The following is a 13,905-nucleotide window of genomic DNA, read 5'->3' as shown; positions in this document are numbered from 1 at the left end:
GCTGGCCCTGGCACTCCTGTACAGGGCGTGCTGGACGCGGGGCCACACGCAGCCCTGCGGGCGCAGACCAGCGCTGCCGCCCCCTTCCCTGCCCAGCCTGCTCTAGAGAAGAGCGCTGGGGGCGGGAGGAGACATGACCACCCTGGGGGACATGGGACAGGACGGTCCCCTGGCTGCACAGAGGGGCAGGGAGGGGACTTCCGGGTCAGGGGGCGCCTGGCGATGTGGGGACACCTGGGGATCCCCTCTAACTGCTCCCCCTATCAGGGGACCCCACGTGGGACCCCACACCACACCTGTGGACAGGAAGAAGGTTCCAGCAGCTCAGGACCAGCGTGCTCGCGGGCTCCCCTGCAGCTCCCTCCACGCCAGGAAGGCAGGGCCCAGGCGGCAGGCAGGGTCCCCAGCTTCCCCTAGAGGCCGGTTCCGGTCCCCCAGCCTGGGCAGCGGGGCCCTCACTTCCTCTTGAGGCACCCACTTCCTCTAGAGGCCCCTCCTCTTCTCTGCTCTGGGTGAGCAGCGGTGTCCCTGGCTCCTGAAGGGAAGAGGCTGTGGGAGGCCTGGTCCTGGCGGGGAAGGGCCCTGACCACACCCAGGACTTTTCCCTACATTTCTCCCCCCCCCCCGTCCCTTCCCCACAGGAGGCCAGGCCCTCCCTGCCCTCCCCTGCTATTTAGCCTAGAAATGGGGGGGCAGTATTCTGCACCGGCCATCTGCAGGTCATTTTCCACTTTGGCCACCACATGGCCCTCTGCTTCCATGCGGTGGCTCTGCCCGCCCCCACGGGGACGCCCAGGCCTTGACACTCCACCTGCCGCCAGAGGAGTCCTCCACGTCCCCAGGGAAGGTGGGTGGTTCGTCATCACTGTGTAACAAACCAGTCCAGACGCGAGGGGCCTGAGTCAACGGTTCTCAACAGATGGCTTGGGTGGGCTGGGCAAGGCATCTAGGACAGATGGGCAATTTTGGCTGGCCCGCTGGCATCTGGTTATCTACAGTGGCTTGCTCCCAAGCCAGGGAACTGGCGGGCTCCTGAGCCAGGCTGGCTGTGGACGGCACGGCCCCTGGTCCCTGGCAGGCTGGCCCTGGCTCTGCCACAGCAGTCCTGGCACACACAGCACTCTCCAAATCACTACTGGCGTCCCCCTTCCTATTGTCCCCTTGGCCAGCACAAGCCAGGATCCAAGAGCACCCAGGCCAGGTGGACAGGCTGGGCCGGGCGCTGGCGGGAAGTACACAGAAAGGTCAAGTACACAGGTCACACCGGGGCCATCAGGCTGCGGACCGTGGAGCCCGGAGTCCCGGGATTCAAATGGAGGGGCTCAGTAAACACCACAGAGATGGAGGCCAGACTCACAGAGGCCTGCGTGGAGACACAGCAGTCACGGCGCAGACCCAGCCGGGCCTCCGACCCACCTGGCCTCTGACCCGGGCTCCGGCCCACCAGAGTATGACAGAACAGGCATCACATATGTTCCCAAGAGGACCAGCTGGGTGAGGACAGCTGGTCTCTAGGAAGCTGGGGAGAAGACTCAGCCCCTGGAGTCCTGAGCTGGGAGGCTGGGTGAGCTAACTGCAGCCCCCACACGGGGAGACAGCTGGATCCAGACAAGTGTTTTGTCTAAAGCCGGCTTCTTTCTTCCCAGCCAGCCTAGAATATTAATTTGCCTTTGTAAATAGCATTTGTTGAGTCACCGCCCAGGCCGACCGTCCCTGGCCAGCCAGTTTTAGAATCATTTTGTAGAGGGAAATGTTGTGCTGGATGCGGCCCACGACCTTTGCCCAGGCGGGAGAACAAATGCAAGACCACCCCTGCTGCTGGGCTCAGAGCAGCCTGCGTCTTCCATGAGGGGGGGCCCACTCCCCAAAGCAGGTTCTCATCCAGTCCGGCCCACTACCACCACCCGCTCCGGATGGGCGTGCTCACGCAGGCTGGTGTGTGCCTGCAGCCTGGTGCAAACACCACCACCAAACACATGAAGCCCGGTGGCCATAAAAGACAGAGGCCACAGCGTAACCCTGGCTACTCAGGAGGCTGAGAGCTGAGGACTGCAGTTCAAAGCCGGCCCAGAAAGGAAAGTCTGTGAGACTCTTAACTCCAATTACCAGCAAAAACTGGAAGTGGAGCTGTAACTCAAGTGCTTAGTAAAGCACTAGGCTTGAGTAAAAGCACTGATTTCAAGCATCAGATCAGATAGACATGGGGACACACACATGTGCGCACACGCACACACACGAACATGGTGGGGGTGAAGACACTGGAGTCACATTGACACTTCTGGACTTGAGCAGAAGCTGTTTAATCTGTAAAGCCCTTTTGCTGAGAAGACCCCACCTCCTAGGAGAGGCCAGCCTGGAAAATTCCGGAGAACAGGAACAGCCGAGTCCCAGGAAGTGGCCACTCCAGGCCAGCTGCAGCTGTGTGGCACAGGTGGCTGTCCCGTGGCACCGCACTGTGGCTGCGGGGCGGCTGGCCCCAGCTGGCAGTCCACTCAGTGTCTTCTGGAAGGACCAAATGAAGCCAGGCCTCGGGTGAGAGGAGCTGGTCAGAACAGCGCATTGTCAAAGGCCTCGCCGTGTGCCATCCACCACAGAGAGGCTGAGGACGGACCCTCCCGGGGCAGGCAGGGGCGAGGCATCTCCTTCACGGCTCTGGTGTGGCTCACAGGCGGCTTGGGGAGGGCCAGCAGCCGTGGATGGATCTGGATCCCGCGCTCTGCTGCGGTCACTCCATGTCCTTGTACTTGGTGAACAGGTTGTAAAGAACCCTCAGAGTGGACTTGAGGTCCAGGTTCACCACATCTGCAGAGGACACAAAACCAGACAGCTGAAGCAAGGGCCTCCTGCCAGCCCCTGGGGTCAGCCTCTCCTGCCAGCCCCTGGGGTCAGCCTCTCCTGCCAGGCTCTGGGGTCAGCCTCTCCTGCCAGCCCCTGGGGTCAGCCTCTCCTGCCAGCCTCTCCTGCCAGCCCCTGGGGTCAGCCTCTCCTGCCAGCCCCTGGGGTCAGCCTCTCCTGCCCCCAGAGACGCCCACGCTCGGCCTCCATGTTCAGGACTGGGTGGCAGGACACACGGCGTCTTCCATACCAACTGTCTCCTTCGGCCTCTCCAGACCAGTGATCATCAAAACACCCACAGGGCTGGGACCCGCCTGCACACTCATCCCTCCCACACGCACCAGGGGTGTGCATGCTCATCCCCCCCACACTCACACCAGGGGCATGCACACTCGTCACCCCCACACACTGGCTCCCCTGGAGCCCGGCCTGACCTTCGGGCCGAGCCTTGGGTCTCTTGAGCCCTCCGTCCAGCATCAGCTCAAAGGCGAAGGCCACGTTGTGGACCTGAAAGTGGGGGGGGGTGAGGTCCAGGGCACCCCAGGCCCGCCCGCCCCGCCCTCCCTCCTGACCAGGCCCAGACGGGTGCAGGGCACAGGCGGGATCTCCGCAGTGACCTGCCCTGGTCCCTGTCCCTGGCGACTGCAGGGCAGAAGGTGAGGCACCACGCCCTGCAAGGCCCCGGCCCCCAAGCGCCAGCCGTGCCAGAACTGACAAGATGTGATGGGTCCCCCAGCAGACAGCGAAGCCACACTCGGGGAGGGCATGTCCTTGTGAACACACAGAAAGGCCGCCACTCCCCCCCCGCCCCCCGCCCGGGCAAGTCTCTGCAGGACACAGCAAGCTCTGGGAGCCAACGGCATCCCGCCAGCACAGGACATCAGGGGACAGAGTGATGGCTGTGAATCCCAGCCTGCAGGCCTTGTCCACATCCTGGCTGGAGAGTGGCCACAAAACATCCTGACCAGCCTGTCTGTCTCACCTGTAGAAAATATGGGTCCACGGGGCACAGTGGCTCGGCCTGTAATCGTAGCTACTAAGGAGGCTGAGATCTGAGGATCAAGGTTCAAAGCCAGCCTGGGCACAAAAGGACCCGAGACTCTTATCTCTAATTAACCTCTAGAAAACAGGAAGTGGGGCTTGGCTCAAGGGTAGGGTGGTAGCCTTGAGCTGGAGAGCTCAAGGACAGCGCCCAGACTGAGTTCAAGTCACATAACCCACAAAAAAAAAAGAAAAAGAAAAAGAAAATATGGGTCCATAGAAAAGCCCTCAAAAGAACTGGGAAAGGCAAAATGTGGTGTTCAGATTGCTTATGACCTTCCTTCCTTCCCTCCTTCCCTCCTTCCTTCTTTCCTTCCTTCCTTCCTTCCTTCCTTCCTTCCTTCCTTCCATCCTTCCTTCCTTCCCCCCCCCCCCCAACCACTGGTACTGAGGCTCATACTTGGGGTCCGGGCACTGTCTCTCAGCTTTTTCACTCAAGGCTGGTGCTCGACCACTTGAGCCAAAGCTCCATGTCTGGCGTTTCCCTGGTTAACTGGAGAGAATCTCACGGACTGTCTTGCCTGGACAAGGCGCTCAGAGCTCAGCCTCCTGAGTCCCGGGGATCGCAGGAGCGCAGCGCCAGGCCGCTGCTGGGTGATGGGTAGTTTGTGCTTTCTGAAGGCCACACGCCGGTGCATGCAGCAGACCTGGGCGCCCTGTCACATGCCCCAGGCAGAGCCTGGGGACAGAGAACCACACGCACCTTCTGGTCAAAGCTGTCTGGCGTCAGGTGGAAGAGGTGGAGCGGGACGAAGTAACCTTCCAGCAGCCCCATGAGCAGGACCAGGTAGACGCCATCGGCAAACTGCAGAGCACATGGCAGCACGGTGACACGGCGCCGCCCCGACCGGACTCCTCTGGAGCGCGTGTGCCCACGGCGCCCACACCCCTCCTGGGCTGCTACATTTTCTTTGTTTTTTGCCAGTCCTGGGCTTGAGCTCAGGGCCTGAGCGCTGTCCTTGGACTTTCTCAAGGCTAGAGCTCCACCCCTTGAGCCTCAGCACCACTTCCGGCTTTTTTCTATGTGTGTGGTACTGAGGAATCGAACCCGGGTCTTCGTGCACGTGAGGCAAGCATCTACCACTAGGTCAAATGCCCAGCCATGCTAACCTTTTCTTTGAAACTTATTCAGCTGTGTGGAAACACACACGGCCCACTCCATGTGTGTGCACAGCCTGTCCCCGCCTGGTGACCCCCTGGACTCAACGCCTTGATTTAATTTTGTGCCACTACTGGGACTTGAGCCACTTTGTGCCACTGCTGGGGGCCACGAGCTCTCCTCGGCCTTTTCACTCAAGGCTGGCACTCTGGGATTACCCCCTGCTTTTTGCTGGTGCATTAAACCTAAGAGCCTCTTGGATCTGGTTGCCTGGGCTAGCTTTGGGCCTGGATCCTCGGATCTCCTGCACAGGGCAGAGCGCAGACGTGAGCCATCGGTGCCTGGCTGGGAATCTGAGTTTGTAAATGGTGCAGTGCAGAGTTCAGCTCCTTGGGTACAAGGCCAGAGAATGGCCCCATCCCTGGAGGAGATGACTAGCCAGCAGCAGTCCAGAAGATTCTCCAAGATACCTGGAGAGGGAGGAGGGGCTGGGACACCCAGGAGGCGCCTGGCCTCCCAGGCCAGCAGCTTGAACTGGGTGAATAAGAACTTGAAGAAGGAAAGGTGCTTCCCAGAGGCACTGTGTGCAGGAGAGAAGGCACACACAGCCCAGTACCTAGGAGAAGCGGCCTGCGTGCACACCCGCAATCCTCACGCAGGGAGGCCGAGAAGGGGAGGGTCACAGGGTGAGGCGACCTGGGTGGAAAAGGCCCAGAGCACGGAGACTCATCCTACCCGCTGTGGCGTGCCTGTCACCCCACAACCCAAGTGGGCAGGTCACAGCTCAGACCCCAGCCGGAAGTGAGATTCCGTCTTAGGAATAAGCAGGAAGCAGGGTGGATGCAGATGGCTCCCGCTGCAATCCTAGCTACTCAGAGACTGAGACCTGAAGATCTCAGTTCAGAGCCAGCCTGGGCAGGAAAGTCCACGAGACTCTCATCTCCACTTGACTTCCAAAAACGGCAGGAAGTAGCATTGCGGCTCAAGTGGTAGACCACTAGCCTCGAGCACCAAAGCGCAGAGACATCACCGGGCCCCAGAGTTCAATCCCCTGGGCCGGCAAAAAAGACAAAACAAAACAGTGAGTGGCCTGGTGGTGGGTGGCCTGGCGGTCGGTGGCCTGGCGGTGGGTGGCTCAGGGGTATAGCACCAGCCTAGCAAGAGTGAGGTTCTGAGTTTAAATCCTAACACTGCACAATAAAACCAGGCTCTGGGACCCCTAAATGTCACGTGATGGCGGTGGCTTCATGATCAGTCTTTGCTTGCCCTACATAATATTACAGGGCAAAGGAGATAAAAGTGAGCAGACTGGAGTTTGGAGTCCTAACCGAGGCGCTGTGGCTGTGCCCGCTGGTGTGTGGGCACACACGGGCCGTGGTGGTGCTGCTGGAGAGGGGTGAGCCCCCCACACAGCCAGGAGCACACGAATGGCCAGGCAGGCCTGGGCCTCCACCCTGAGGACAGGCGGGGGCACAGAGGAGCCGCTGCACCCTGCATCAGCGAGGGAAGACCACCCTGAGGGGCTGGCTCCAGGCAGAACCTGCAGCCTTACACAGAGGGAGGAGGGGCTGCTGACAGAACAAGCACAAATCGAGGCAGGCCAAGCCAAATTAAAAAGGGTCATCAGGAGGCCAAGACCTGGCAGACCCTTTTTCAAAGCCAGATGAGGCAGAAAAGTCTGGGAGACGCATCTCCAATTAACCAGTAAAGTCTGGGAGACTGCATCTCCAATTAACCAGTAAAGTGCCAAACTGGAAGCATGGCTCAAGCAGTACAGTGCCAAGTGGTAAAAGAGAAAGCTGAGCAAGCATGAGGCTCTGAGTTAAAAGTCCAGAAATTATGGGACAACAGGGAGTGGGGGGGGGTACAACATAGTCAGGGAAAGACATTTACAAATCAGCTATGCAGCACAGCCCACCATCATTTAAGGAACTAAATAAATGCACATTGAACATCCTGGAAGAGACCCACCCAACCGAATTAGCATCTGGAGCACTGTGCAAGGGACCTTGGGTGAGCAAAGCAGAAAGCTCACTGTTACTTAGTCGGCCCTGGCCAGCGACCAGCAAATAGCAATACCACAAACAATAGCAAAGGCCAAGAATAATAGCTGTGCTTGCAAATGTTGCTCAAATAATGACATATCTTGGGGCCGGGAGTTTGGCCTAGTGGTAGAGTGCCTGCCTAGCATGCATGAAGACCCGGGTTCGATTCCTTGGTACCACATACATAGAAAAAAGCCGGAAGTGGTGCTGAGGCTCAAGTGGTAGAGCTCTAGCCTTGAGAAAGTCCAAGGACAGTGCTCAGGCCCTGAGCTCAAGCCCAGGACTGGCAAAAAAATAATAATAATAATAATGACACACCTTAAAAACAAAAACAAAAAGACATGCTGTTCACCAGGCACGATGGCTCACGCCTATAATCCCAGCTACTCGGGAGGCTGAGATCTGAGGATTACGGTGCAAGACCAAGCTGGGCAGAAAAGTGACAAGTGGAGCTGTGGTTCAGGTGGCAGAGGACCAGACTTGAGTGTGAGGCCCTGAGGTCAAGCTCCAGTACTCAAGCATGCACGAGTGCACACGTACACATGCATACACGCGTGTACACACGCACGCACACACACACACGTACACATACATAAGTACAGTGCCCCAGGTCTCCTGCCACACAGATCAGAGGAGACGTGCCCTGGGCTCTGGGCGAGGACTTCAGAGGGTTTTTATTTGTTTTGCTTATCTGCATTTTCAGACATTTCTACAATGAACCTGAATTACTTTTTTAATTAGAAAAGCAAATGAGAGAAGTTAAGGGGAAGGGGTGAAAGAAAGCAGCCAGGGCTGTGAGATGATCAGCCGGGCATTTCGAGAGCTGGCACACGTCCCCGTGGTGTACCAACGCAGTCACCCAGAGAATCCTGGGGAAATTATAGTTTGTCTTTAATGCTGCTCACCGAGTCCTTGAAAACATTTTCACATGCTACTGCAGGGTGCATTTTATACACTGATGGAGAAGAAATGTTTTGTGCTCATTCACTGGAAGACGTTTACTCAACGATTGCTAAGTGCTAGCCAGAAGGAAGAAACAGAGGGGACAGAACCTTTTAGACTGTGCAACCTTCACAAGCAAAGGCCCTGTGGTGGGCAGAGCAGAGGCTGAGAGGATATGCTTGGGTGGACTTGTGTATCCCAGACAGATGCTGGCACCAATGTCACTGGCTCACGCCTGTCATCCTAGCTACCCGGGAGACTGAGACCTGAGGATCATGGTTCAAACCAGGTGAGGCAGGAAAGTCCAAGGCACTCTTCTACCCAGTTAACCACCAGAAGTGAAGCTGTGGCTCAAGTGGCAGAGCGCTAGCAAAAAACGTTAAGGAACAGCGCCCTGAGCGCGAGGACCCAGGCCCACACGTGCACGCAGAAAAGACGGGGGTCCAGTCCCCACGAGACCCATAGCCAGGGGTGTGATGAGGTGGGCCCTGCTCCAGCCTGATCCTCGCCCTCGGGAAGGGAGCGCGGGACCCGGAAACACACACGCAGGGAACCAGAGCCCGAGACGGAGGCCCCGAGTGGGGCACCGCCCCGGGCTGGCAGGACCGCCACGCCAACATCCTCATCCGGGACTTGGGGCTCCGGGATGGGGCACCCATCCCTGGGGTCACTTGGAGGAGGACCCAAGGGACTGGATGGAGGGGCCGCCAGGCCCTGGGCGAGCTGCACGCCTACCTGCGTCTCCAGCTCGGCCACCTCCAGGTTCAGCTTGTTCAGGTGCTTGTTCACGAAGGTGATGAGAGACTGGCAGGGAAGGAGGAGGAGCCGTCAGCGGAGCCACCCCTGGCCGGCCAAGCGTCCTGCCCCCCTCCCCGCCCCAGCCCTGAGGTCTCTGGTGGCCCCCCACCTCCTGGCGCCCCGGTGGGGGTGAGGCCAGGGGTCAAAGCCCTGCCTGGCACATCACCCAGGAACCCCTCCTATTAAATTCTAAAGTGCTCTTGGGCAGGGCGCCAGCGGCTCCCACGGTGCTCCAGCTACTTGAGAGGCGGAGCTGTGGGGACCGCGGTCCCCGATCACTTTGGGGGAGGTAGGAAAGCCTATCACTCCATCACCAGTGGAACCAGGGCTCAAGAGGTAGAGTGTGACCTTGAGCAAAAGAAGCCCAGGCACAGTGCCCAGCACTGGCACACACGCACAAAGTGCATTTGGGACTGGAGGTGTTGCTTGAGCGGTAGAGAGCCAGTGAAGAGTGAGCCACCCCGCAAGCCAGGCGAGCACCGGGCCCGAGCTGCGCCCGGTCCTGACAAGCAGCCAGTCAATGGACAAAGGCCCCTCGCTGGGCACGGAGGGCTCACGCTGTAATCCCAGCCACTCGGGAGGCCAAGACCTGGAAGATCAGATGGAGGCCAGTGTAGGAGGGAAAGTCCAAAAACCGTCATCTCCAGAAAACCAGCAAAAAGCCGGACGGGAGGCATGAGCAAGAAAGCCAGGTGAAAGAGAGACATCCTGAGGTCAGACCCCAGAAAAGAGAGAAAGGAGGGTAGGGGGGAGGGAGGGAAGGGGGAAAGGAGGAAGGGGGGAGAAGGAGAGGAAGAAGGGAGGAAAGAGGTTTTCAAGCAGTCCCCAGACGTAAAATGGAGTTGCAGACAGTGCTCACAGCATGGCGGGAGGCAGGAGTGGCCACAGTCCAGGGGACCAGTCCCCCCAGACCTTGTCCTCGACTGCCCGGAGCCTCCCAGCCGGGCACCCCTGCAGCCTGGGAGGGGCCACTGGAGCTGCCCCAATGGCGCCCAGGCCACACAGGAAGCAGGCCCCACGGCACTGCAAGCTTCAGGCTGTGGTGGGAGGGGAGGGTGAGGCGGGAGGCCGGGAGGACCCCGGCTCCTCTTGAGGCCCCATGCAGGGAGGGGATCTGCCACCACACCGCTGGTGGCCTGGCATCCAACCACAGCCCTTCCCACACCAATTTACCCTCGCAGGCGAGGCGGGGCGGGGGCCCTGCCACAGCCAGGGGGTAAAGAGGGCCGGGCCTGCAGGGTCACCCAAGGGTGTGGCTGGGCTGCAGGCACGGCTCCGAGGCCCAGGCACACGAGAAGGCTCCCTTTCGGGAGGGCGGAGGCCGGGTGCCAGGGCATTCCGGGGCTGCCCAGACCAGAGCTTCCCATGGCACTTCCACAGACACAGCATGTGTCCTGCCTCGCTCCAGTGGAAAACCTTATCTCCCCAGCAACACACAAGGTTTGGGCACAGCCTCTGACCAGCCCTGGCAGAACACTGCACACTGCACTGAGAAACCGCACAAGAGCCACCCCACCCCGGCAGCCCCGAGGGGGGACAGCGAGGTGGCCTGGGCCCTTCAGAGAAGCGAGCGCTCCTGGCAGGTGCCCAGGGCTGGTGGCTTGGGCCCTGGCCCCAGCTCCTCTGGCTGGCTGGGCTTCCTCCTTGCAGAGAGCCTGGGCAGGCGGCCTGGCCCCCTCCTGCCTGGAGACGGCGCCCAGACTCCGCAGAGAACAGCACGGTGCCGAGGCGGGTGGCAAGCGGCGGGCTGACAGGCGTACACACATTTGTGCTGGGAGCAATGAACTGCCGTGAACTGCCACACAGGTGCAGACAGGAAATCACTTAGCAGAAGTGGGGCGGCGGGCGGGGGCCCCGTTAACAGGCGCGTGTGTTATGCACTGGAGTTATATTTTGGGCTGTAATTGCATTTCAATCCACATTGCAAACAGTTCACAGATTCCAAACACATCCACACCTTCCTCCTGCAGGCACCGAGCCACAGAAAAGCCACAAGACTCGCGTGGGGTGTCTTACCTTCTTCACCAGGTTCAGTTTGTCCGGAGCATGGTCAAAGAGTGTGTCAAAGGCATCCCGCTCTGCAGGCCGGGCAGAAGGATGAGATGGGGGAGGGGAGGGGAAAGGGAGGGGAAGAGCAGGGGGAGGAGGGGAGGGAGAAAAGGATAGAGAAAGAGGAGAACGGGGGAGGGGAGGTAGGTTAGGGGCTGCTGCTTGCTCCCATCCCCAAATGCAGGGATGCGCCCCGATTCCTGCCACAGCTAAAGGGCGAGGCCGGCACCAAGACCAGACACCAGCAGGGGACACAGCTCCTTGTGGAACGGCAGTGAAAGGTTGGACCGAGTGTAAGAAGGGAATGCACACATGCACACACACGTGAGTGTATGCACACACACACACACACACACACACACACACACACACACACACACACACACACACACACACACACACACACACACACACACACACACACACACACCCCCCCCCCCCCAGTCCTGGCTGGCACTCTACCTCTTGAGCCACAGCTCCGCCTCAGGTTCTTTTGGTTAACTGGAGATAAGAGTTTTAGACTTTCCTGCCCAGGCTGACTTTGAACCGCAGTCTTGAGCTCTGCAGCAGCTGGCAGCACAGGCATGAGCCACCAGCGCTGGACTAGAAGGTAACTTTTAACCTGGCTCCAAGCTCGTCCCCTGAGCCCCACCCACACCCCTGCCTGCGGTGGCTGCTCAGGGAGCTGAGATGTGAGCCGGCCTGGGCATGCTCAGAGGAGCCATCCTCACTCCTGTGGACCCTCAGGGCTGGAAAGGACACTCCATTTCTTCTTTGCTACCTGCTGGGCCATTCACCCAAAGGAAGGAGGCGGCTGCCCTGGGAGTGGAGCTGCTGGGTGATCTGATGTCCACCCTCGGGGCTCCTGGACCTGGGCTGACAGGGACCTCAGCCACCAGAGCCAGTGTGGGAGACCCCGCAGGCGGGGTGTGGATGGGCGCGGCCTGGCTGTCCACCTGCATAAAACGGAGCCAGGAAGGCAGGAGGGGACACAGAGGAGCGGTGCTGCCAGGCTCCCTTCTCCCCAGACACCCAGGCCAGATGCAGCTCGCCCTCCCCCAGCCCAGGAGCGAGAAAAGGCGCCTGTGTCTGCACAGATGTGCACAGTGCACACGTATGTGGCCCGGTGCGTGCACGTGTGTGCTCGTGCGCGTGGAGTGTCCACACAGGGCCCCAGGGGACCCAAGGCTGGCGCCCCTCCCCCAGCAGCAGATGTAAATTATTTTCAAGCCCATTTAAATCAGATTATCCTCCCTAAGACCAGCTGTTCAGGGGCGAAAAAAACAGCTAAGTCCTGACAAGCAATCGCAAACTTTCAAAGCAGCTTAAGCAAAGCCCAGAAGCGGGGAGCATGACGTCAGCCGTAAATTTAGCTGGCGGAGCGGCCTGCCAGGAGGCCCCACTCCCCTGCTCCCCGAGGGATGCAGGCAGCCAGGAGGGCAGCCAGGAGGGCAGGGGCTCCGAACGGGTGGTGGAGACCTGGCCGGAGCCTGGGTCAGCACCCAGGAAAAGCCAGACAGGGGACAGGAGGGGCAAGCTGGAGGTGCAGAGCTCTGCGTGTAGCAGTGAGCTGGGGTCCCCGCCACCGGGAGTGGGGCAGGCCCAGTGTGGTGAGCTGGGTTCCCAGATAAGGTGGACGCTTTTCATGGGGCCCAAGCAAAACTCTTCATTTTAATTCACTGGAAGTCTGCCCCAGGGTTCCAGGTCCCTGGCTTTTCTTGTGGAGTGGGAAGCTGGGCTGGGGGTGGGTGGGGACCGGCCTCCGCTCCCTAGACCCCAGCACTAAGTGAAGGGCCCCGGCTGTCACAGCAGCATGACAGCTGGGCCACATCTCCACCTAGGCTGTCAACTGGTTCCCAGAGGCACAAAGCTGGGGGTCTCGGCCTTGGCCTCGGAGCCCCTCCTGCTGGCATGAGAACAGGGAGGGCATCACCTGCAGAGGGACTGGATGTGCAGAGTCCTCAAAAGCCCAGCGCTGCTCGAGGGAGGGCTAAGCAGTTAGGGAAGCAGGCGGGGGCTGTCCTGCAGCAGGGGACAGCTGCTAGGGGCTGTGACATCAGGCCAGAGTTTTATTTTTATTTTTTATTTTTTTTTGCCAGTCCTGGGCTTGAGCTCAGGGCCTGAGCACTGTCCTTGGTCCTTGAGCTTTCCAAGGCTAGAGCTCTACCACTTGAGCCTCAGCACCACTTCCAGCTTTTTTTTTCTATATATGTGGTACCAAGGAATTGAACCCAGGTCTTCGTGCATGCTAGGCAAGCGCTCTACCACTAGGCCACACTCCCGGCCCTTCATTTTAATTTTTGTGCCAGTGCTATGGCTTGAACTCAGGGTCTGGGCACCGTTTCTCAGCTTTTCCTCTTAGATGGCACTCTACCATGTGAATCACAGCTCTATTTCCAGCATTTTGCTGGTTAATTGGGGATAAAGAGTCTCATGGACTTTCTTGCCTGGGCTGGCTTTGAACTTGGTTCCTCAGATCTCAGCTTTCTAAGTAGCTGGGATTAAGGTTGTGAGCCAGGATTTGGAGCAGTCCGCCGCCGTGGGGAGGTGGGAAGGGAGAGGCCAGCCTGTGACCAGCGCCCCTTGTCCTGACAGCTCAGGGCTCCAGGGAGAGGGAAGAGTCGCTTCCACTCCAGAGCAGCCAGTAAGCCGTTGCCATGGAGACCAGGCTACAACCTGGGCTCCCAAGAGGGAGAGAAAAGCCTGCCCCCTCCTGAGCCAGGACGGGATACACCTGCCACAGCCCCCAGGGACCGGGACCCAGAGCCGCAGCAGAGAGTGCGGAGTGGCACAGGAGAAAACAGGCTCCCAGCAGCGCCTGCAGCTCCCACTTCTCCCAGGAGGGTCTGCCTGGAATTCCACGGGCTCTGACAGACTGCCTTCAGAATCACTCCAGCTTGAGGACACTTCAGAGCTGGGGTACGGGATGGGGGGGAGCATGCCACAAATCTCGCCACCCCAGTCTGCCAGGCACACGCACGGAGGCTGGTGTGTGCAGTCACGGTGATGAGAACACACCCCAGCGCGGACAGAGGCCGCAGCTCTGGGTGGATGGCCACAGAGGCAGCGTGGCCAGGTGGGGTAGGAGAGCCGCGG

At 59.6% G+C, this 13,905-nt stretch overlaps 1 protein-coding gene across 3 annotated transcripts in view; it reads right to left on the bottom strand.

The window, feature by feature from the left end:
• Positions 1 to 2,276: 2,276 nt before the first annotated feature.
• Parvb (parvin beta) overlaps positions 2,277 to 13,905 on the bottom strand; it is a 40,346-nt gene continuing 28,717 nt past the window's right edge. For all 3 annotated transcript variants that reach the window (XM_090328867.1, XM_090328869.1, XM_090328870.1), the window contains exons 9-13: positions 10,777 to 10,838; positions 8,698 to 8,766; positions 4,580 to 4,681; positions 3,270 to 3,342; positions 2,277 to 2,802 (exon numbers count right to left, since the gene is read on the bottom strand). In XM_090328867.1, the coding sequence (XP_090184993.1) occupies positions 2,726 to 2,802; positions 3,270 to 3,342; positions 4,580 to 4,681; positions 8,698 to 8,766; positions 10,777 to 10,838 (383 nt within the window). In that variant the 3' untranslated portion in view covers positions 2,277 to 2,725. The remainder of the gene's footprint in view (positions 2,803 to 3,269; positions 3,343 to 4,579; positions 4,682 to 8,697; positions 8,767 to 10,776; positions 10,839 to 13,905) is intronic.

The sequence above is a fragment of the Megascapheus bottae genome, chromosome 2, assembly GCF_031878675.1.
Source record: "Megascapheus bottae isolate mThoBot1 chromosome 2, mThoBot2.hap1, whole genome shotgun sequence".
NCBI lineage: Eukaryota > Metazoa > Chordata > Mammalia > Rodentia > Geomyidae > Megascapheus > Megascapheus bottae.
The sequence above is the reverse complement of the archived record's forward strand: the minus strand, read 5'-3'. Positions and strand labels throughout refer to the sequence as shown.